Here is a 23,792-nt window from a genome sequence, read left to right as displayed (position 1 = left end):
ACCAATCCTTGCGGCATACCACTGGTCACAGGCCTCCAGTCTGAAAGGCAGCCCTCCACTAATACTCTCTGACTTTTACCTTTGAGCTAGTTCTATATTCAAATGATTCATTATTCATGAGATGTAATCTTGCGAACCAGTCTCCCATGAGGAACCTTGTTAAACACTTTATTGAAATCCATTTGATTACATCCACCTCTCTTCCCTCATCAATCCTCTTTATTACTTCTTCAGAAAACTCAATCAAGTTTTTGAGATATAATTTCCCACGCACAAATGTATGTTGACTATTGCTAATCAGTCCTTGCCTTTCCATATACATGAAAATCCTGTCCCTCAGGATTTCCTCCAACAACTTGCCCACCAATGGTGTCAGGCTCTCACTGGTCTGTAGTTCCCTGGCTTTTCCTTACCACCTTTCTTCAAAAGTGTCACCATGTTAGCCAACCTCCAGTCTTCCAGCACCTCACCTGATTATTGATGTTACAAATATCTCAGCAAGGGGCCCAGCAATCACTTTCCTAGCTTTCCACAGTTCTAGGGTACACCTGATAAGGTTCTGATGATTTATCCACCTGTATATATTTTAAGACATCCAGCACCACCTCTTCTGTAATACGGACATTTCTTGAGATGTCACCATATATTTCCCCACATACTATATCTTCCATGTCCTTCTGCTCAGTAAACACTGATGCAAAATAGTCATGTAGTATCTTGCCCATCTCCTGTGGTTCCACACGTAGGTTCCCTTGCTGATCTTTGAGGGACCCTATTCTCACCCTTGTTACCCTCTTGTCTTTAATGTATTTATAGAATCCCTTTGGATTCTCCTTAATCCTATTTGCCAGAGTTATCTCATGTCCCCTTTTGACCTCCTGATTTCCCTTTTTAGTATACTCCTACTGCCTTTATACTCTTCTAAGAATTCACTCGATCTCTGCTTTCAATGCCTGACATATGCTTCCTTTTTCTTAACCAAACCCTCAATTTCTCTAGTCATCCAACATTCCCTGAACCTACCAACCTTATCTTTCATCCAAACAGGAATACACCATCTCTGGATTCTCATTATATCATTTTTGAAGGCTTCCCATTTTCCAGCTGTTCCTTTACCTACGAACATCTGCCCCCAATCAATTTTTGAAGTTCTTGCCTAATACCATCAAAACTGCCTTTTCTCCAATTTAGAATTTCAACTTTTAGATCTTGTCTATCCTTTTCCATCACTACTTTGAAACTAATAGAATTATGGTCTGTGGCCCCAAGTGCTCCCCCACTGCCTCCTCAATCACCTGCCCTGCCTTGTTTCCCAAGAATAGTTCAGGTTTTGCACCTTTTCTAGCAGGTACATCCACATACTGAATCAGAAATTTTCTTGTATGCACTTAACAAATTCCTCTCCATCTAAACCCTTCGTACTATGGCAGTCCCATTTTATGTTTGGAAATTTAAAATCCCCTATTAAAAGCACCTTATTATTCTTACAGATAACTGAGATCTCCGTATAAATTTGATTCTCGATTTCCTGCAGACTATTCGGGGGTCTAAAATACAATTCCAAAACGATGATATCCCTTTCTTATTTCTCAGTTCTACCCAAATAACCTTTCTGGGTGTATTCTCAGGAATATTCTCCCAAAATACAGCTATAATGCTATCCCTTATCAAAAACGCCGCTCCACCTTTTGACCCCCTTTCTAACCTTCCTATAGCAGCTATATCTTGGGACATTAAGCTGCCAGTCCTGTCCATCCGTGAGCCACATCTCTGTAATTACTATTATACCACAGTCCCATGTTCCTAACCATGCCCTGAATTCATCTGCCTTCCCTGTTAGACCTCTTGCATTTAAATAAATGCTGTCTAATTTATCAGTCCTACCTTGTATTCTAGTCTGTTCCTGCCTTCCCTGACTGTTTGACTCGCTCCTTTTCCCAACTGTATCAGCCTCAGATTGATCTCTTTCCTCACTATCTCCCCGGGTCCCAACTCTTCACCTTAATAATTTTAAGTCCTCCCGAACAGCTCTAGCAAATCTCTGCCAGTATATTAGCCCCCTTCTAATTCAGGTGCAATCCGTCCTTCCGGTACAGATCACTTAGAGTCATAGAGATGTACAGCATGGAAACCAACCTTTCGGTCCAACCTGTCCATGCTGACGAGATATCCCAACCCAGTCTAGTCCAATCTGCCAACACCCGGCCCATATCCCTCCAAACCCTTCCTATTCATATACCCATCCAAGTGCCTCTTAAATGTTGCAATTGTATCAGCCTCCACCAGTTCCTCTGGCAGCTCATTCCATACACATACTGCTCTCTGCGTGAAAAAGTTGCCCCATAGGTCTCTTTTATATCTTACCCCTCTCACGCTAAATCTATGTCCTCGAGTTCTGGATTTCCTGACTCCAGGGGAAAGACTTTATCTATTTATCCTATCCATGCCCCTGATAATTTTGTAAACCTCTATAAGGTCACCCCTCAGCCTCCAATGCTCCAGGGAAAACAGCCCCAGCCTGTTCAGCCTCTCCCTATAGCTCAGATCCTCCAACCCTGGCAACATCATTGTAAATCTTTTCTGAACCCTTTCAAGTTTCACAACATCTTTCCAATACGAAGGCGACGAGAATTGCACGCAATATTCCAACAGTGGCCTAACCAATGTCTTGTACAGTCGTAACATGACCTCCCAACTCTTGTACTCAATACTCTGACCAATAAAGGAAAGCATACCAAACGCCTTCTTCACTATCCTATCTATCTGCGACTCCACTTTCAAGGAGCTATGAACCTGCACTCCAAGGTCTCTTTGTTCAGCAACACTCCCTAGGACCTTACCATTAAGTGTATAAGTCCTGTTAAGATTTGCTATCCCAAAATGCAGCACCTCGCGTTTATCTGAATTAAACTCCATCTGCTATTTCTCAGCCTATTGGCCCATCTGGTCTACATCCTGTTGTAATCTGAGGTAACTTTCTTCGCTGACCACTACACATTCCATTTTGGTGTCACCTGCAAACTTACTAACTGTACCTCTTATGCTTGCATCCAAATCATTTATGTAAATGACAAAAAGTAGAGAACCCAGCACCGATCCTTGTGGCACTCCACTGGTCACAGGCCTCCAGTCTGAAAAACAACCCTCCACCGCCACCCTCTGTCTTCTACCTTTGAGCCAGTTGTGTATCCAAATGGCTAGTTCTTCCTGTATTCCATGAGATCTAACCTTGCTAGTCAGTCTCCCATGGGGAAACTTGTCGAACGCCTTACTGAAGTCCATGTAGGTCACATCTACTGCTCTGCCCTCATCAACCTTCTTTGTTACTTCTTCAAAAAAACTCAATCAAGTTTGAGAGACATGATTTTCCACGCACAAAGCCATGTTGACTATCTCTAATCAGTCCCTGCCTTTCCAAAAACATGTACATCCTATTCCTCAGGATTCCCTCCAACAACTTGCCCACCACTGAGGTTAGGCTCACCGGTCTATAATTCCCTGGCTTGTCTTTACCGCCCTTCTTAAACAGTGGCACCACATTTGCCAACCTCCAGTCTTTCGTCACCTTACCTGTGACTAGCGATGATACAAATATCTCAGCAAGAGGCCCAGCACTCACTTCTCTAGCTTCCTACAGAGTTCTCGGGTACACCTGATCAGGTCCTGGGGATTTATCCACCTTTAACCGTTTCAAGACATCCAGCACTTCCTCCTCTGTAATCTGGACATTTTGCAAGATGTCACCATCTATTTCCCTACAGTCTATATCTTCCATATCCTTTTCCACTTCTACCCCAGAAGAGATTCCAGTGATCCAAAGATGTGAACCCTTCTCCCCTGCACCAGCTCCTCAGCCACACATTCATCTGCCCCATCCTCCTCTTCCTATTCTCACTAGATTGTAGCACTGGAAGTAATCTAGATATTACTACCCTTGAGAACCTCCTTTTTAAACTCCTGCCGAACTTTCTGTATTCTCCGTTCAGAACCTCATCCTTTTCCCTTCCTACATGGTTAATTCTAATGTGTACAATGACCTCCTGCTGGCCCGTCTTCCCTTTGAGAACATTCTGCACCATCTCAGAGATATCCTTGATCATATTATCAGGGAGGGAACTCATCATTCTGATTTCTCGCTGCCAGCTGCAGAAATGCCTGTCTGTGCCTTTGACTAGAGAGACCCCCATCACAATTGATCACTTGAAACCTGACATACCCCTCATTCAGGCAATTCTTGATACCAGAAACCTGGTTGTTCGTGCTACATTCCCCTGAGAGTCCATCACCATCTACTTTTTCCAAAACAGCATACTTATTTGAGATGGGGATAGCCACAGTAGACTCCTGCAGTACCTGCCTACCTTTCCTGACTGTATCTGTGGCTTTCCTCCATTCCTATAACTGCCAACCATCACAACCTCAACCTCTTGTAAGTTCCTTATTACGTCTAACTGCCGCTCCAACTAATCCATGCAATCTGATAGGATTCACAACTAAAGACATTTCTTGCAGACATAATCATCAGTAATATGGAAACTCTCCTTAGTCTCCCACATCCGACAGGAAGAGCACATCACTCTACTAATGGCCATCATTGCTCCTTCACAATCTGTAGACCCAGAAAATACCACTGTCTTATTGCTCTAAAGAAACTCTACTCCAGATTAACTTAGTACTTATGGTTTATATTTTTAAAATTTAATCAAGAGACAGATCTCAATAAAACATATAATCAAGAAAGAACCCGATGAATCACTATTGTAGATTTATAGCAAGGTTACACTTAACAACTATGTACTTAGGTGTTCCTCTGCTGTGAGCAGTTTCACAGAGGCTCCTCCAAGGTCAGCTATGAATTTCGCTGTTTCTTAAATTTTCCTAGACAGACTCTGATGTCCAGAGATACCTGAACTCAAACTGCAAAAGCAGTAATTGTGCAGACTCACCGCTATGTTAGACAGCAGTGTCGGTTTCTTCTCTGACACATGGTCACTGCTTTTGCCTATCTTCCTCCTTTTTTACAGTGCCATTGTTTTGAATATTTCTCCCCCCAAAGTTCCAAAACAATGTAACAACATATAAAACAGTAATTGCTGCTCCTGGAATTTTAGGAAATCACCTCCAACACCTAAAATACCGCAAAAAAGGAGCAGCTGTTACAGCCACAATTTTTTCCTGTCCTTCATCTTGGATCCCTGTTATTAGGAAAGATGGAGTGGGTTCAGAAGAGTATGTTGCCAGGAATGGAGAGATTCAGTTTTGAGGAGAGTTTGGACAGGCTGGGACATTCTTCACTGGAAGAAGAAGAGGGTAGTGGTAATGAGGGAGTTCCAATAAATATGACAATACAATTGAAATAACAGGCACCAATAGTGAGTTGTCGCACAGGAGTGAGGTCATGAAAATAGTTGAATATAAGAGTAGACATGTTAAATTTTTTGCCATTGGAAACTAAGCCAATTTATGTCAGCATCTACATTAATTATGTGCCAGTGATATGAGGTGTCATCTAGGATATGGATATCACAATTTTGGATGAGTTAGAGATAATGCAGACTGAGAGGGGATTATTGGTGTATTCAATTTTTCAAGCTTCAAAGGTATGATACATGAGTAAAGTTGAATGATTTTTACCAAAATGGAAGTCGGGTGATCTTTTTGATGGTAAGGTAATTGAGTTAGAGCTGGTAAATTTGGTTCAGATTCAACTTATGGCTGAAGTTTCTTGGGGGAATGGTGATGGAATTGATAACAATGGGAGGGAAAATGTGATGAGTAATGTAAAAAATAACTTTGGGTTTTATCATTTTTAATTGGAGCAAGTTACCCTTTATATAATATTGAATGTTAGATAGCACAGAGAGAATGTAGAATGTCAAGGAATACAATGGAGAGATGGAGCTCTGATATTACCTGAGTCATAGAGATGTACAGCATGGAAACAGACCGGTCCATGCCGACCAGATATCCCAACCCAATCTAGTCCCACCTGCCAGCATCCGGCCCATATCCCTCCAAATCCTTCCTATTCATTTACCCCTATGCCCTCTAGTTCTGGACTCCCCCACCCCAGGGAAAAGACTTTGTCTATTTATCCTATCCATGCCCCTCATAATTTTGTAAACCTCTATAAAGTCACCCCTCAGCCTCCAATGCTCCAGGGAAAACAGCCCCAGCCTGTTCAGCCTCTCCCTATAGCTCAAATCCTCCAACCTTGGCAACATCCTTGTAAAGGTTTTCTGAACCCTTTCAAGTTTTACAACATCTTTCTGATAGGAAGGAGACCAGAATTGCACACAATATTCCAACAGTGGCTTAACCAGTGTCCTGTACAGCCGTAACATGACCTCCCAACTCTTGTACTCAATACTCTGACCAATAAAGGAAAGCATACCAAACGCCGCCTTCACTATCCTATCTATCTGCGACTCCACTTTCAAGGAGCTATGAACCTGCACTCCAAGCTCTCTTTGTTCAGCAACACTCCCTAGGACCTTACCATTAAGTGTATAAGTCCTGCTAAGATTTGCTTTCCCAAAATGCAGCACCTCGCATTTATCTGAATTAAACTCCATCTGCCATTTCTCAGCCTATTGGCCCATCTGGTCTACATCCTGTTGTAATCTGAGGTAACTTTCTTCACTGACCACTACACATTCCATTTTGGTGTCACCTGCAAACTTACTAACTATACCTCTTATGCTTGCATCCAAATCATTTATGTAAATGACAAAAAGTAGAGAACCCAGCACCGATCCTTGTGGCACTCTACTGGTCACAGGCCTCCAGTCTGAAAAACAACCCTCACCAACACCCTCTGTCTTCTACCTTTGAGCCAGTTGTGTATCCAAATGGCTAGTTCTTCCTGTATTCCATGAGATCTAACCTTGCTAATCAGTCTCCCATGGGGAACCTTGTCGAACGCCTTACTGAAGTCCATGTAGATCACATCTACTGCTCTGCCCTCATCAATCCTCTTTGTTACTTCTTCAAAAAACTCAATCAAGTTTGTGAGACATGATTCCCCATGCACAAAACCATGTTGACTTTCTCTAATCAGTCCTTGCCTTTGCAAATACATGTACATCCTGTCCCTCAGGATTCCCTCCAACAGCTTGCCCACCACTGAGGTCAGGCTCACCGGTCTATAGTTCCCTGGCTTGTCTTTACCGCCCTTCTTAAACAGTGGCATCACAATTGCCATCCTCCAGTCTTTCGGCACCTCACCTGTGACTATCGATGATGCAAATATCTCAGCAAGAGGCCCAGCAATCACTTCTCTAGCTTCCCACAAAGTTCTTGGGTACACCTGATCAGTCCTGGGGATTTATCCACTTTTAACCGTTTCAAGACATCTAGCACTTCCTCCTCTGTAATCAGGGCATTTTGCAAGATGTCACCATCTATTTCCCTACAGTCTATATCTTCCATATCCTTTCCCACAGTAAATAATGATGCAAAATATTCATTTGGTATCTTCCCCATTTTCTGTGGCTCCACTCAAAGGCCAACTTGCTGATCTTTGAGGGGCCCTATTCTCTCCCTAGTTACCCTTTTGTCCTTAATATATTTGTAAAAACTTGTTGGATTCTCCTTAATTCTATTTGCCATATGTTGGGAATGGAGGTTCTTCTATAGGTAATTTCTCATTCTTTGTTATGAAACAGAAATATGTTTTAAAATTATTAATTTTCTATAACTACTTTTGTATAATACTGTAATAACATAATGGCATAGATGAATCATTAGATTTCCCACAGGACCAATAACCTATAATACTCATTGACTCAATTCCCTGGCAATCAGACACTTAAGCAGTGTTTTGGGGAGTTGTCAGCACCCAGGAAGCAGTAAAGCATTTGCCTAATGTGATTAAGCAGCTTCAGAAATAGAAAGAAAGTGCTTTAAGGCAAAGAAAAAAGAGCTTAATAACATGTAAAAAAAAACATCAGTTACATCAAGTTTGCGCTTTGCCCTATATTTTCAGTCTTTCAACCAAACCTCTACAATGCCTGTTGAAGTTGGAATCTCCAATATTTGACTGCTTCCGAGTCTGCAGTTATGCAGCAGAGGTCAAGTCCAATGTGACCAAATCAGTGAATTATATCCTTTAAACCTTAAGGGAACAGAAAGCAGAGTATTCTTCTACATAACTTTTGTAACATCTTCAAAAATGGAAATTATTTCATGTTCAACAATGTAACCTATTTTATATTCAAAAAATCATACTGCATTGTATGAAATAAGAAAACTAAACTTGTATTTTCTTCACATTTTTTATGTTAGTTGAATTACTTAATGTAAAAAATGAGGTCTGCAGATGCTGGAGAACACAGCTGCAAATGTGTTGCTGGTCAAAGCACAGCAGGCCAGGCAGCATCTCAGGAATAGAGAATTCGACGTTTCGAGCATAAGCCCTTCATCAGGAAACTTCCTGATGAAGGGCTTATGCTCGAAACGTCGAATTCTCTATTCCTGAGATGCTGCCTGGCCTGCTGTGCTTTGACCAGCAACACATTTGCAGCTGAATTACTTAATGGCCTGTTTTTGTTTTTATACAGACTAAAATGCCATTTACTTTAAAATATACTACAATTTACCATCTGGTTTCTAACTTAAAGTTGAACCCTTACTAATATATCACACAATTATTTAATTCGGATAGCAACTTGTTCATGAACAAACTGAGGTAATGCTATTTTTTTTTCAGTCTAGATCATTCAGTCCTACGTCAATGTCATCTACCAGTCCACCTCCTGTAGCCCCACTGGCACGTGCAGAAAGTACATCCTCAATCGGGTCCTCTGCTTCACTGAGTACAGCAACAACACCTACCATTGGTAGGTACATGTTAGGTGTCTGTTGCATTTAAATTCTTTTAGATACTAATGTAATATAACTCAACAAACAAATGTTCTAATGAATTCTTGCCTTACTTGCTCTGAACATCAGCAATTGACTTTAATTTGTGATAGGACTAAAATGTATAAAAATAATAGATAAGCATGTGATAATTGCATTATTGAATAGTTTTGTACAATAACCATGATATCTGCTCATTTAGTCATAGCTGGCGAAGCTAGTATTTGCTTTATATTGAAGACTGCTGGCCTACATATTCACTTTTAAGATGCTGAAATAAGATGCATGTTACCAAAGCTTTTGTTTTTCATTCATCAGGAGAAATGCAGGAACATCAAATTTCAACTAATCAAAACAACTTATACTACAAGAGTAAAGGGTTCTGACTGGGGTTACAAGTCAATTCTGATGGCTTTCTTTTACATAATTCCTCAGCCAGTGGAGAGCTATAGGTACCTTTTAATTCAAAAAAACCCCTGACACCATGTATGACAAAATAGATAGTATAGCCATGGGATCACCTTTTCATCCATTTTCCCTAATAATTTGGTTGGTTTCCAAAAACACACATTTTAATGGAATAAGTCCTAACCTCCTATTTCTGATATGCATTCATGATCTTTGAATCTGTGGCTATGTGTAATCCCTCCTGTGCTGAAATTGACTTGTTGAAGCAGTCTCACATGCTACATTTTCCTGCATGTTGAGGGTAATGGGTGCTGATTGAATATACATGCTGGAATCTGCATAGCTTTATGCACTGAGATTGACCTGATACGCAGTCTAATCAGATGACACCTGAACCATTTGCTCATTTTGCAAGCTTGACTTAGAAATTAAGTAAATCAACCAATCAGCACTGCACTCTCACCCTACTCTCACTCGGCACTCCTCCATGTTGACCACCACTTGCAGGAAGCATTGAGGCTGGCACGGGCACAGAATGTGATCTGGGTGGGGGATCTTCAATGCCTATCCTGACCACTGACCTAGCTGGCTGAGTTCTTAAATGACATAGCCGTTAGCCTGCCTGAAACAGGTGATGAAGGAGCCAGTAAGGGACATAATAAGACTGTTCAATGAAGAGTTTGAGGGTAAAACAGCCTGTATGCTGCATTTAAAGAATATGGTTATTTTATTGAAACTTAGTAGATACTTACAGAGACTGATGAATAAAATGTTTTCTCTTATTGATAAGTCTAGCAGCAGAGCACATTTCCAAAATAAAGGGAAGCAACTCATGGCCAAAATGAGGAGAATTTACTTTTTTTTTACTCAGAATGTTGTGAACATTCGGAATTCTGTATCCCAGAGGGGTACGGAAGGTCATTCATTGAGTATGTTTAAAGTCAAGATTGACCGCTTTCTAAATACTCATGATTATTCAAAGTGATGTGGGGATAGTGTAGGGAAAAAGCATTTAAATGGAAAAGTCCATTATCACATTGAAGAATGGACCAAGCTCAATGGATTGAATGGTCTTCTCTTGTTCCCCTCTTGCTGTATAAAACATGGACATTTGATGTGATTTGCAATTGCACAGTATTTGCTAAATAATCCCAGTGGTGCTAATAGCTACATTCATAACCAGTTTAAGATACAATTAGATGAGTTCCTAGCATGTTTCATTTGTTCTTGCCAGAAGTAATGCATTTTCCTATGCAGGGAACGTTTCTCTGCAATTTGATGGGGATATATTTCAACCTTTTCTGAATTAGTCCAATACTTGCGAACCCTCTGGTTTTCAATTGTTTTCTCCATGGCAATGCCTCTGGCAGTCAGAGTTAAAATGCTCTTAGCTCCTACAGTGTAAATTGTCATTGTTTGAAATTTGGCATTCTTGCATTTGGCCTGATAAGTGCAAGATGGAAAACTTTGGCAGCATATTTCTGGAAAGGGATATTCAAGTGATGTATGAACACGCATCTGTTGATAAACACCTTTCTGCAGATTTTTTCAGAGATCTGTTAAGCATTTTAGAGATGGAAGCAATCTCCATAAAATTAGAATTGGCTATACATCATTTCTGAATATTGGTTTCTCAGCCATTTTAGTACTGAAAGTCTAAAAGCTTAGTGAAGTCAAGCAATATCCTTGGCATATTTGTAAGTCAACCCAGACGACATTGAATGAACAAGCTAGCTCAGTGTGCTCATTGCTTTGGATGAGGCCTAGTATGTCATGTGGTGAGGGTATTGCCAATTTTAAGTATCCTTCATTAGTAATAAATTGGAACATGCACCACATCTAATTTCATTTCTTCTTCAAAAGCCATTATCCTAATTATTAGGGGGATGGTTGACCAGTCATTTGTGAGTTTCTTTAGCTAGATTATACATAATATTTTTGTAAGTTGATTCAATTGATACATCTGTGTTTTTGAGGTTGTAGGCTTATATTTTGCATTTACTAAGCAACTTCTGAACCTATTGACACTTTTAAAATTAAGCCTCTACATTAAAGTTTTAGTTGCTTGATACTCAGAATGTGGACAACTCTTTAGAAATAAATTCTGCAGCTTAAATTGATAAACCAAAATGCGCAGTACATTTGTAAAGTTTTTTTTCTAGTTGAAAGAGAGAAATAATTGTAACATCTCAGAATATTAATTAATGCTGGAGCAGTTATGATTCTTCTCAGTAGTGTCATTATATCAGATCACTTGAAATTCTTTCAGTTTGGTGTTTTAAATTCTGTCTATAGACATTTTTTAAAATTTCCCGTTAGTTGCTGAGTTTTTCATATGAATTTTACAATTGAAAAGCCAATATCTGGCATTGTTTTATCTATTAACTATTCTACCTGGTTAGTTTCGGTGTATAATGTGCATCACAAGATCAACAGAGGCATGTTTACTCAATTTTTCATTCCATGATAATTCTGTGTCTGGAAAATTTATTTAAATCTGATTTTTTTTTTGTAATATTGTTCCAAATAACACTTCACATTTTACCAAGTGTTTATAAACTGTTTATAATTCTCCATTGGCATTATTATGCCAATAATACTAATGTGGTAATGTAGTGAATATTTAAATGATTTAATTTTATTATATAACGAAACTTATTGATTCCCAGCTATGACAGTATTAGACCATGGTTCAAACTATTTGCATTATACCTGACATTTGTTAGTCTATCTTTTTTGGCATTTCTTCAAGATAAAAAAGAGCTTGCATTAAAAAGCACTTTTCACAGCCTCCAGATGTTCCTTAAAATTTATATCAAGTTAGGTAACTTTGAATGTAGTCACTCATGTAATGTAGGGAACCACAACAACTAAGTTATGCCTGGTATGTTTGTACAAACAAGAAGTTAATGATCTTTAAGACTGAGGGAATGCGGTGGACTAGTAAACTAAAGATCAGGACTCATGCTCTGAAAAATATGAGTTTGAATCCCACTGCAGTAGATAGTGAATTCAATGAATAAAGGTGGAATTAAAAGCTAGTCTAATGGTTACTATGAAACCATTGTTGTAAAAACCCATCTGGTTCTCTAATGTCCTTTAGCAATGGGTCTGCTATCTTTACCTGGTCTTCATGTGACATAACTTGACTTAAATGCCTACTGGCCTAGCAAGCTATTCTGTTTTAAGTAACCATTGCAAAGTCTACTAAAAGGAATTAAACCAGATGGGTTCAGCATCAACCAAGCCCCTAATAACCCTGTGCCTCCCTGCTAACATCTTGGCCTTGTGCCAAAATTGAAAGAATTGTCCTGCAGACTAGTTGAGCAACAGCCTGACATTGTTTGCAAAACTGTGATTCCATGAGTATGACTGTCTCCAGGAAGTATCCACAAGTAGTGTCAACATAATGGTAGTTGAGGGAGGGAGTTGAAGTTGAAATCTCATCATATCAGTTCGGACATAAGGAAGGAAACCTGTTGATTGCCACCTCCTCCCTCAGTTCTTCTCCACCTTGAACACCACTTGGAGGACACATTAAAAGTGACAAGAGCATAGAATATACTCTGGGTAGTAAAAATCAATGTACATCATCAACGGTAGCTCAGTAGCACCACCTCTGACAAAGTTATAAAGGATGTAACTGCCAAAATAGGCCTGCGGCAGGAGATGAGAGAACTTATAAAGGGAAAACATTCTTGACCTAGTCCCCACCAAACTGCCTGTGAAAGATGCATCCATACACAACAGTATAGTTAGGTATGACCACCTAACAATCCTTGTGGATGTGAAATCCCAGTTTCACATTGAAGTTTGAACCCTGTGCCCCCCACAACCCGACCCCCACACAATCATGTTGTGCAGCACTACCAATGAGTAATGCCATTAGCATGGGTTCAATTCTCATACCAACTAAGATTACCATGAAAGACACTCATTTTCAACCTCTCCCCTCAAGTTAAGCCACCACAATTATCCCTCTCTAATGAGAGAACAGATCTATGGTCTGGTAGAACTATTGAGATATTGTTTTTACTGAAGCAATCCATGCCCAAAAAGGGAAAAACCTTGCTGAAATTCAGGCTAGGGATGATATGAGGCAAATAACATTTACACAAGTTTCAGGTAATGACCATCCCTAACAAGAGAATCCAACAATTGCCTCTTGACACTCTCTCTGTGTTTCCTGTGACCACTGAACTGGATTAGCCTTATACAGTAAATAATTTGTAAGAGTGGGCCAGAGGCTCAGAATTCTGTGACTGCTAACTCCTCTCCTGCTAACTCAAAGCTAACCCCCCATTAGTATGACACAAGTTAGGAATGCAATTGAACTACCTCCAATTGTTTAGATGAGTCAGCTCCAACCACATTCACAGCATCCCATTTAAAGCTTTCAACATTTGGTCCTTGCAACAATGACACACTCGCAGCAGCAATGTGTGCCATCTATAAGATGCACAGCAACAACACACCAAGGCTCCTTAGACAACATAGTCAAACCTTTGAGCTTCGCCACTTAGAATGACAAGGGCAACAATTAGATGGGATCATTACCATTTGCAAGTTCACATAGGATACTGACTAGCTTCCAGACTTGGAACAATATTGCTGTTCCTTAATTATTTTTGCTTCAAAATCCTAGAACTTCCTTCGAACACTGTAGATTTACCTACCCCAGATGTACTGCAGCAATTCAAGAAAGCATCATAGCTTTCTCAAGGTCAATTAGGAATTACAATAATTGCTGGCATAGCCAGTGATACCCACAACATATAAATGAATAAAAAATAATTCTGTTTTGCATTGTAGTGGAATAAGTATTGGGTCAGGCCATTGGATCTTTTTCATTTAAATAATGTAAACACTAAGTTTAACATCTCGTCAGAAATAACAGAACAAAATGCTTTCAAAATCTCAAAACTAATTTCTAAATAAATTTAAGCTACCTAATGCTTCAGAGAAACTATCAGTGGGTGATATACTGTTACTGTTGCCCAAAATAATCAGGAATTAAATGCTAATATTAGATTTATGTAAGTGAAAATTTGCATAATAGTTAGTTTCTTGAAACTAAGCATACATATTGGCTATTGTGAATTTTGGAAAGATTCTGGGCTGAGTTTTACCACCCCTTTAGGGTAAACTAGGAAGTAGATTGGATGGCATAATGGTGCAGGAAGGTTTTGAGTGGCAACCTCAACATCTTTCCAATGACATGCTGTCTTTCCTGAGGCAGGAAAAGTGGCAGATTAGCTCCCACCTACAGAACAATTGAGGCACTTAAGTGGGCATTTAAAGGCTTCTTCCTGCCTTTGTAGGTAATTTGTTCATTTTTGAGGGAACTGGCATGATATGACGAGCACCATTAGCTGGTCTGTGAGTGAATTCTGAGGAAGTGTCTATTCTTTCTGGGGACATCGTGACCCATAAAAAGACCCTTCCCAAATCCCACCTTACGTTGAGAATCTGCCACTTTTCTGAAAATTCCAGCTGCTGTTTCAACAAGCTGCATGTGGATGTGATTTAACGATATACTCCTTTAAATGTCCTCCCCACAACAACTAATGGCTCTACTCAGTAAGTAGAAAAGCACAGGAGATAAAGATTTTAATTTTAATTGCATTTATTTTTCAAAATACTATGCATTCTAATTGCTATCATACATTAAAATAATAAAAAAACTGTTCAGCTTTAGAATTTAATTATGCATTTGTAAACACATGTCATTATGCAGTCAAACACTGCCAATAACTGTGAGTAAAACCTTTACTCTTCTAAAGTCAGAAGTTCACTTATCCGTGATAAATAAATTATATGGTGATAGCAAGACAATAGATACCAAGATTCTTCATCGCAGAAAATTTGATTGCAAACCTGGAAAATTCGAAATCTGTCATCTGATTATAATCATGTTATGATCCCAACTGATGTTATTACTGGATCTGTCAGATCCCAGACATATCTGGCTCGATAGTTCATTCCTTGATTTTACCAATGTGATCTTTCACTGAAACATTAGCATACCATGCTGTAGATTTTGTTTCAATAGTAAAACGAAAGTGTATTATGCAAAAGAAATGAAGTTAAAATATAAATTAAACTATTTATGTATAATATTTTAAACATGTTTTCAAAATATATGGTTAAAAAATATAATTCCATTAATCTCTTTAACATAGTCAGAAAATTCCTTTCTCCATCACCTCCACAGAGCTTATTTTAACTGTGATTTCAGCTCTTAGTCTTGAAAACTAGGTGGTCTTTTCCTGAAGTTTTCATATCACTAAGCTTAAGCTTTCTCAGCTTCACATAGCTTTTTCAGGATTTTAACTAAATACTTCTGGCCAGGAACTTTTCCTAAATGCATTTCACTGAGGTAATCTATTTCTGACCATTCAAAACATATTCTTTCTTTCTCAGGATCAACAGTTTTACAAATCCAGCTTCAGCTAAGAACCCATCAGATCTGCCCAAACAAACTGATAAAGATTTTTCTCAAGCCATGGGTGTTTTTCTACTGAAAAGAAAAAGAAAATCCGTGCACTTGAAAACACTCTTTTCCTTGTTCTTTCATATTTTCCCAATGTAAAAGAAAACCCTTTGTTCTCCAGGAAGTCTTTCTTTCACTGTGATTTTTAAAAAATCACCATGACTCCAGAAATATCTCAAGTTAATCATTAAATCCCGCCAAGAAACGCTAATATAAATTTGAAAGTAAATTATATCAAGTATATGTATACATCTCTCATTCTGGTGGTGGAATGCTTCATTATTACCACTCTAGTTGTTTAGGAGAAAATGGAAACTCATTAAGACCATAAGACATAGGAGTGGAAGTAAGGCCATTCGGCCCATCGAGTCCACCCCGCCATTCAATCATGGCTGATGGGCATTTCAACTCCACTTACCAGCGTTCTCCCCGTAGCCCTTAATTCCTCGAGACAACAAGAATCTATCAACCTCTGCCTTGAAGACATTTAGTGTCCCGGCCTCCACTGCACTCCGTGGCAATGAATTCCACAGGCCCACCACACTCTGGCTGAAGAAATGTCTCTGCATTTCTGTTCTGAATTGACCCCCTCTAATTCTAAGGCTGTGTCCACGGGTCCTAGTCTCCTCGCCTAATGGAAACAATTTCCTAGCGTCCACCCTTTCCAAGCCATGTATTATCTTGTACGTCTCTATTAAGTCTCCCCTTAATCTTCTAAACTCCAATGAATACAATCCCAGGATCCTCAGCCGTTCCTCATATGTTAGACCTACCATTCCAGGGATCATCCGTGTGAATCTCCGCTGGACACGTTCCAGTGCCAGTATGTCCTTCCTGAGGTGTGGGGACCAAAACTGGACACAGTACTCTAAATGGGGCCTAACCAGAGCTTTATAAAGTCTCAGTAGCACAACGGTGCTTTTATATTCCAACCCACTTGAGATAAATGACAACATTGCATTCGTTTTCTTTATCACGGACTCAACCTGCATGTTTACCTTTAGAGAATCCTCGACTAGCACTCCCAGATCCCTTTGTACTTTGGCTTTACTAATTTTCTCACCATTTAGAAAGTAGTCTATGCTTTTCTTCTTTTTGCCAAAGTGAAAGACCTCGCACTTGCTCACGTTAAATTCCATCAGCCATTTCCTGGACCACTCTCCCAAACTGTCTAGATCCTTCTGTAGCCTCCCCACTTCCTCAGTACTACCTGCCTGTCCACCTAACTTCGTATCATCTGCAAACTTCGCTAGAATGCCCCCAGTACCCTCATCCAAATCATTTATATATAATGCGAATAGCTGTGGCCCCAACACTGAACCTTGCGGGACACCACTTGTCACCGGCTGCCATTCTGAAAAAGAACCTTTTATCCCAACTCTGCCTTCTGTTAGACAGCCAATCCTCAATCCATCCCAGCAGCTCACCTCGAACACCATAGGCCATCACCTTGCTCAGCAGACTCCCGTGTGGCACCTTATCAAAGGCCTTTTGAAAGTCTAGATAGACGACATCCACTGGGTTTCCCTGGTCTAATCTACTTGTCACCTCTTCAAAGAATTCCAACAGGTTTGTCAGGCATGACCTCCCCTTACTAAATCCATGTTGACTTGTTCTAATCAGAACAAATTAAGGCACAATTTCTAACAATAACATTGAAACCAAGTTTCAGTTTCACCTGTAAGTAATTGGTGCTGTTTAATTGATGTTTATTGGTCAGGCCATCTTAACTGTTGAAGTTACCCAAATTTTGGAAAATGAACAAAATAGGAACACCACTTTTTTTATCTTCTGTGCATGCTGCAAATTTTAATTTAATATTTTAATAAATTTATTTATTTAGTTTGCATTGTTTGTGTTTTTCTGCGCTGTTAACTTAAATTCTGCTTTGTTTAATCACTGTCTTAATACTGTATTCTGATGCATTTTGAGAATAGTATTGAGCATGTCTTACAGTTTCTTATCTAATTTTATCTAGAAATCTAGCTTTCAAAGCATAATAAATTCAATAAGTCTTAAGGGAATGTTTTATACTGACCTTGATTTATTCACTATATTTTTAAAACATTTAGATGTCATTTCAATTTCATTTGCATTCAAATAATTGGTTTGGAAACAAAGAAAAATGTTATTGTTAAAGATATCTTCAGTTAAATTCACACTACTTTGCATTCTTCTTAAATCTTTTGACCTGCTATTCTAAAGGATATGGTTTGGTCATTCAGCTAGCTTTTGCAATGAAGGAAAATGCATATAAGTTGTGATGAAACTGATACTTTAGAAACTTGGTATATCATATCTGCTGGTTCATATACGCTTAATATAAATCATAAAATGTTTATAACTGGCTGCATTTTTTTTGCTGAATTCTGTTCTTTCCAAATATGTGATGTCAGTTTAAAAGCTTGCTAAAATGGCACTAAATAGTGCACCATTGCAACCACTCCTAAATGTTTTTCATATTTTGTCAGATATTTTAACTGCAAATAAATTCATCAGATTTTTAAAAATATCTATAAAACTAAAATGAACATTCTGTTACAATTTATGAATGTCCTTAGTATTTAGATGAAGTTATCTGTATATCAGTAAGTATCTAGTTTCATTGTTCCAAATCTTGACATTTAAATTTTGCACAATTAAGAGCTAGAAAATTTAGCATCTCTCTGCATGACCCATTTGCTTTCATATCTGGTCACTGTCTTTTGGTCTCTGTCCCTATGTTTATGTGTTTGTTGTACTAGATGGTGATATATTTACTGGAAAACTTTCTTCATTTGAGAGGCACAGTGAGACACCTGCAGGTACTGTAATTGATGAAAAGCTTTGAACCATTTCATAGAGGCATCAGTCCTACTATTGCAAAAGATTTTACTTACTAGTTTTTAGTTGTGAGTTCTTTGAATAAATAATGGATACAACTGACTACATTGGCAATAAACATTTGTGCAAAAGTATATACCCTTCCAGGAAGTTATCTGTTCTCTACTGGCAATAAGGTATCCTTTCTTTGAAGGTAAACTTTTTTTATTTTATTACTTGATCATTTTTATGTGCAGATTAATATATTGAAGTGTACTGATGTGATAACACAAATTAGTCATACTGAATTTAAAAGGTTTCATTCATGTGAAGTTCCTGTGAATCCAATGAGTTCTTATAACTATTGCGAGCTTAGATCTGTGAAATGTGATTTGAAGAAAAAACAGGTCCCGAGAATCCGTCATCTTTATTCTGTAATTGAGTTTGTTAAGGATTCCTTACCAACAGGCCGCACATCTTTTGTTTCAGCCTGTCATACCTCCTATTGTAAAGGACCAAGAAATAAAGGCTGGTAGGCACTTCAGTAACACAAGGGCAACAAGATAGTTGGTGCTTCCTTCATTGTGGCTGAGTTAAAATCTTGGAGTTCCCTCACTAATAACATTATGGGTCTGTCTACAGCACATGGACTTAAGTGGTTAAAGAAGGCAGCTCCCCACCACCTTCTCAAAGGCTACAATAAATATTGGTCAGTGATGCTTACATTCAACGGGTGAAAAAATAATGTGATACAAGGTATATCACCTAGTTAGGAAAATCTATTTTCTGGGTTAACTTTCTGCGCAGCTAGACTTTCAGAAAAGTACCAATTTTGATTATTAAGAAAGTAACTTTGATGTTAAAGAGAACAGAATCATGGAATTGTTACAGCATAGAAGGAGGCCAATCTTTGTCTGCTGTTACCCTGTGCAAATCTCCTGCTTTCTTCCATATCCTTGCACTCTTTTTCTATCCACATAATCTGCCTGCACCACAATCCAGATAATGTATTCCATTCTCTACCTACATGCTGAGTGAAAAGGAATCTTTCTCACATCCCCTTTGCTTCTTTTGCAGACCATTCTAAATCTGCTCTTTCTTGTTCTTGTTCCTTTTATGAGCACAACTTTGTCTTATCTACTGTACCCAGCCCACTCATGATTTTGAAAACGTCTATCAGATCTTTCAGTCTTCTCTCCAAGGAAAACAGTCCCAACTTTTTGAATCAGTTCTCATAACTGAAGTTTCTCATTACTGGAACCATTCTTGTAAACTACTTCTGCACTATTCTCCAATGCATTGGCATCTTTCCTATTACATGGCACTCATGACTGTGCATAAATCTCCTTGTTGTTGTCAGTGGCTCTTTTCGTAAAGCCAAAGGCACTGTATACTTTTTTTAACTGCTTTCTCCACTTGTCCTGCCACCTTCAATGAATCATTTATATGTACACCCAGGTCCCTGTGTTCCTTTATTCTCTTTTGAAAGATAATATAAAAGAAGAGGTACAATTCACATGGTCTTGCTGCCAAATTGCATTGCATCACATTTCTCATTGAATCTCACTCACCTGCAACCATCTGCCCAAGAAGGTTAATATTCTGATGTCAATTCCAGTATTTATGTAGGAATACTATAAGCATGTAACTACAATTAACTAGGCAAATTATTTTGATTTTTACCTAGACTGCTGTTGCCTGATACCCCCAAAAGCTTTATATTGTCCATACAGAAAGATGTGCACACTTTTTAAAATGCTCTGCCAATGAAAAACATCTTCAGTGGGCCTCCGGGCAAAGCACTGCTGCACTATTCTCCTGTGCATTTCTCTTTTCTATTTATATGTTTGGGTTTCTTTGAGTTGGTGATGTCACAGGAAATGGCATCATCACAGGAAATTACAACACCAACCCAAAGAAACCCAAACATATAAATAGAAAGCCGGAATCATCAGCAGTGCTTCACTCAGTAGCTCACTGAAGATGTTACCTAGTAGGGTGATGAAATGTCTGGAAATGAACCTTCCATCTCAACGAGCAAACCTACATCCAGTATTCCAGAACATGGAGCCTAAGCAGCTGATGACATGGCCACCAGTGTTGGATTGATTAAAACTGGAGGGTGTTTAAGAGGCTAGAATTAGAGAAGCACAGATATTTGAAAATTATGTAGCTAGAGGAAGAAGTGAGAGTAAAGTTATGGAAGAATTTGAAAACAAGGATTAATATTTTAAAATCAGGTAATGGTTTGACCAAGAGTATTTGTAAATTAGTGTGAACAAGTAGCAATTGTATATAGGACCTAGCGTGCACTAAGGTATCAACAACAAAGTTTTGAATGATTGTAGTTTATAAAATAGAATAGAATAGCCCATATTGTCATGTGCACTCGAATGGGTATCGTGAAAAGTTTATAATGTCACCTCTCGGTGCCATCTTAGGTACCGAGTACCTAGGTACAGATACTTTAATTGTACTCACAGAATTGAAATAGAAGAAATAAAAAAACGAGCATGGGAATACAAAGTCTAAAAGTCCAGAATGAGAATAAGAAGTGTCTTTAAAGTACTCTGCCAGACTTCAGAACACGAGGTGTTCCCTCTGTCCCAGACTTGCCTCAGGACTCATCCACCCAGCCAGCCTGTGCTCACAATGCTCTAGCTCTGGGCTCCGGCCGTGACTCAGCTCCCAGCTTGGCCCACGCTTGCTTTGCTCCCTGCTCCAGGACTCAGCCTGCACTTGCTCTACTCCCCGCTCTGGGCTCCGGCCGGGACTCGGACCACACTCGCTTTGCTCGGGATTCGGTCACAACTTGTTTCTGGGACTCGGCCAGCGTTTGCTCTTCTTCCTGCTCCAGGTTCCGGCCACAACTCATTCTCATGACTTGGCCCACAGTGGCTCCTCTCCCCTCTCCAGGACTCAATCTGTGCTCTCTCTGCTCCCCACTCCTGGCACGACCATGACTCATTTTCGGGACTCGGCCTGCACTCTCTCTACTCCGTGCTCTGTGCTCCAGCTCGTGACTCATCTCCCTTCATTTCACCTCCATTAGTTTAAGAAGTTAAAAGTTTGGAGGGAGTGGGGAATAGAAAAATTGCCACAAACAGGGAAATAAAGAAGAAGGGATAGCAACTGACAAGCACAGGAGCTCCGGATGGAATGATTTCTGCCAACTTGCACACAAAGATTGAATGTGGGAGACCATCCAGGAGTGCATTGAAATAGTCAAGACCTGAGGTAATTAAGCAATAAGTGAGGGTTTAATCAGCAAATTAGCTGAGACAGGCAATATAGGTGAAGGAAATAGGAGTCATAATGATGACTGATATGAGGTTGGAGGATCATGTCATGATGATGTGTGACATCCATGTAGTGAACAGACGAATTTAATTTCTGAGACAAAGGATGCAGCTAGTAGCTGGGAAACAGAGTTTGAAACAAAAGTTCACGGTTTCAGTCTTCCCAGTGTTTTTTTGATGGAGTTACTGTTTATTCTGTATTGGATGTCAGATGAAGCAATGTGATAATTTAGCAGCAGTGGAAGATTGAGAAAAATGAATAATGTTAAGGTAGAACTGGGTATTGTCAGCTTATAAAACCAACGCTTTGCATTCAGCTATTGTAACCAAGGAGCTGCATTAAGATGAGAAATGAGAGTGGGCTAAAGATGCATCCATGTTTAAGAAGGCATACAGTGTTTTAGCTTTTATTAATAAAGAGATCGAGTTCCGGAACCATGAGGTTATGTTACAGCTGTACAAACCTCTGGTGCGGCCGCACTTGGAGTATTGTCTACAATTCTGGTCACCACATTATAAGAAGGATGTGGAAGCTTTGGAAAGAGTGCAGAGGAGATTTACTAGGATGTTGCCTGGTATGGAGGGGAGGTCTTACGAGGAAAGGCTGAGGGACTTGAGGCTGTTTTCGTTGGAGAGAAGGTTGAGAGGTGACTTAATAGAGACATATAAGATAATCAGAGGGTTAGATAGGGTGGACAGGGAGAGCCTTTTTCCAAGTATGGTGATGGCGAGCACGAGGGGGCATAGCTTTAAATTGAGGGGTGATAGATACGTGACAGATGTCAGAGGTAGTTTCTTTACTCAGAGAGTAGCAAGGGTATGGAAAGCTTTGCCTGCAACGGCAGTAGATTCGACAACTTGAAGTGCATTAAAGTCGTCATTGGACAAACATGTGGACGTACATGGAATAGTGTAGGTTAGATGGGCTTCAGATAGGTATGTCTGGTCAGCGCAACATCGAGGGCTGAAGGGCCTGTACTGCGCTGTTATGTTCTATGTTATTTCTACTTATTTTCCAATATATTTCCACCAATAAACACTGGCATAGTGGTTAGCACTGCTGTTGCTCAGCGCCAGGGTCCAATGCCAGGGCCCCAGGTTTGATTCCAGACTTGGGTGACTGTGTGTTGCACATTCTCCCCGTGTCTGCATGAGTTTCTTCCCATAGTCCAAAGATTAGGTTGATTGCCCCATAGCTTGTATATCACTAGGCGGATTTAAATGTGCGGTTACATCCTCAAGGTGGTGGGGTGTGTTCAAGTAAGATATCCTTTGGAGGATCAGTGCAGACATGATGGCCTCTATCTGCACCGTAAGGTTCTGTGAGTAGCTTCTTCTTATCTAATTTAGCTTAAATGGAAGATACTTGGAATTTTTGAGACACTAACTCGAACCTTTGGCACTGTATTGCAGTTGGCAGAGCAACACCATTGCAAGTTTCTCTCTTTTGGGTGTTGGCGTTTCAATAATGACATTATTTATCAAAATGCTGCGAAATTGTTGTTGTTGTGCATCACCAAACGTTTGCTTTACTATTACAATTTGCACTATTAAAAAAGAAAATTGTTTTATATTTTGCTCTTCAGAATTTCTCAACTTGACTAACTTGTTTCAAATAATCAAATTTGTATGTCTGATAATTTCAAGTTTAAAAGTATGAACCTAACGGTCTGTGTACAACTTCAAGATTTGATTTTGAAACTTACAAAGATTTCTAAACATGTAAAAATGTTCTATAAGTACTGGCACAAAACCTATTGTTGAAATAAATTAACATAAAATACATTATTTTCCTGTGTTTATCTGCTAGGCACTTCTCGTGGACCCAGTCCAATAAGTCTTGGGACACAAGATTCCTTACCAGTTGCAACTGCTTTCACAGAGTCAGTTAATGCTTATTTCAAAGGAGCAGACCCATCAAAGTAAGT

The 23,792-nt window shown here is 39.4% G+C and overlaps 1 protein-coding gene across 1 annotated transcript in view; it reads left to right on the top strand.

Annotated features, from left to right (window-relative positions):
• The window catches only part of fcho2 (FCH and mu domain containing endocytic adaptor 2), a 202,094-nt gene that overhangs the window by 145,006 nt on the left and 33,296 nt on the right, over positions 1-23,792 (top strand). Inside the window, exons 19-20 of the mRNA XM_060836174.1 lie at positions 8,711-8,840; positions 23,675-23,786. Of these exons, the coding sequence (XP_060692157.1) occupies positions 8,711-8,840; positions 23,675-23,786 (242 nt within the window). The remainder of the gene's footprint in view (positions 1-8,710; positions 8,841-23,674; positions 23,787-23,792) is intronic.

Source organism: Hemiscyllium ocellatum, chromosome 2 (genome assembly GCF_020745735.1).
Source record: "Hemiscyllium ocellatum isolate sHemOce1 chromosome 2, sHemOce1.pat.X.cur, whole genome shotgun sequence".
NCBI lineage: Eukaryota > Metazoa > Chordata > Chondrichthyes > Orectolobiformes > Hemiscylliidae > Hemiscyllium > Hemiscyllium ocellatum.
The sequence above is the reverse complement of the archived record's forward strand: the minus strand, read 5'-3'. Positions and strand labels throughout refer to the sequence as shown.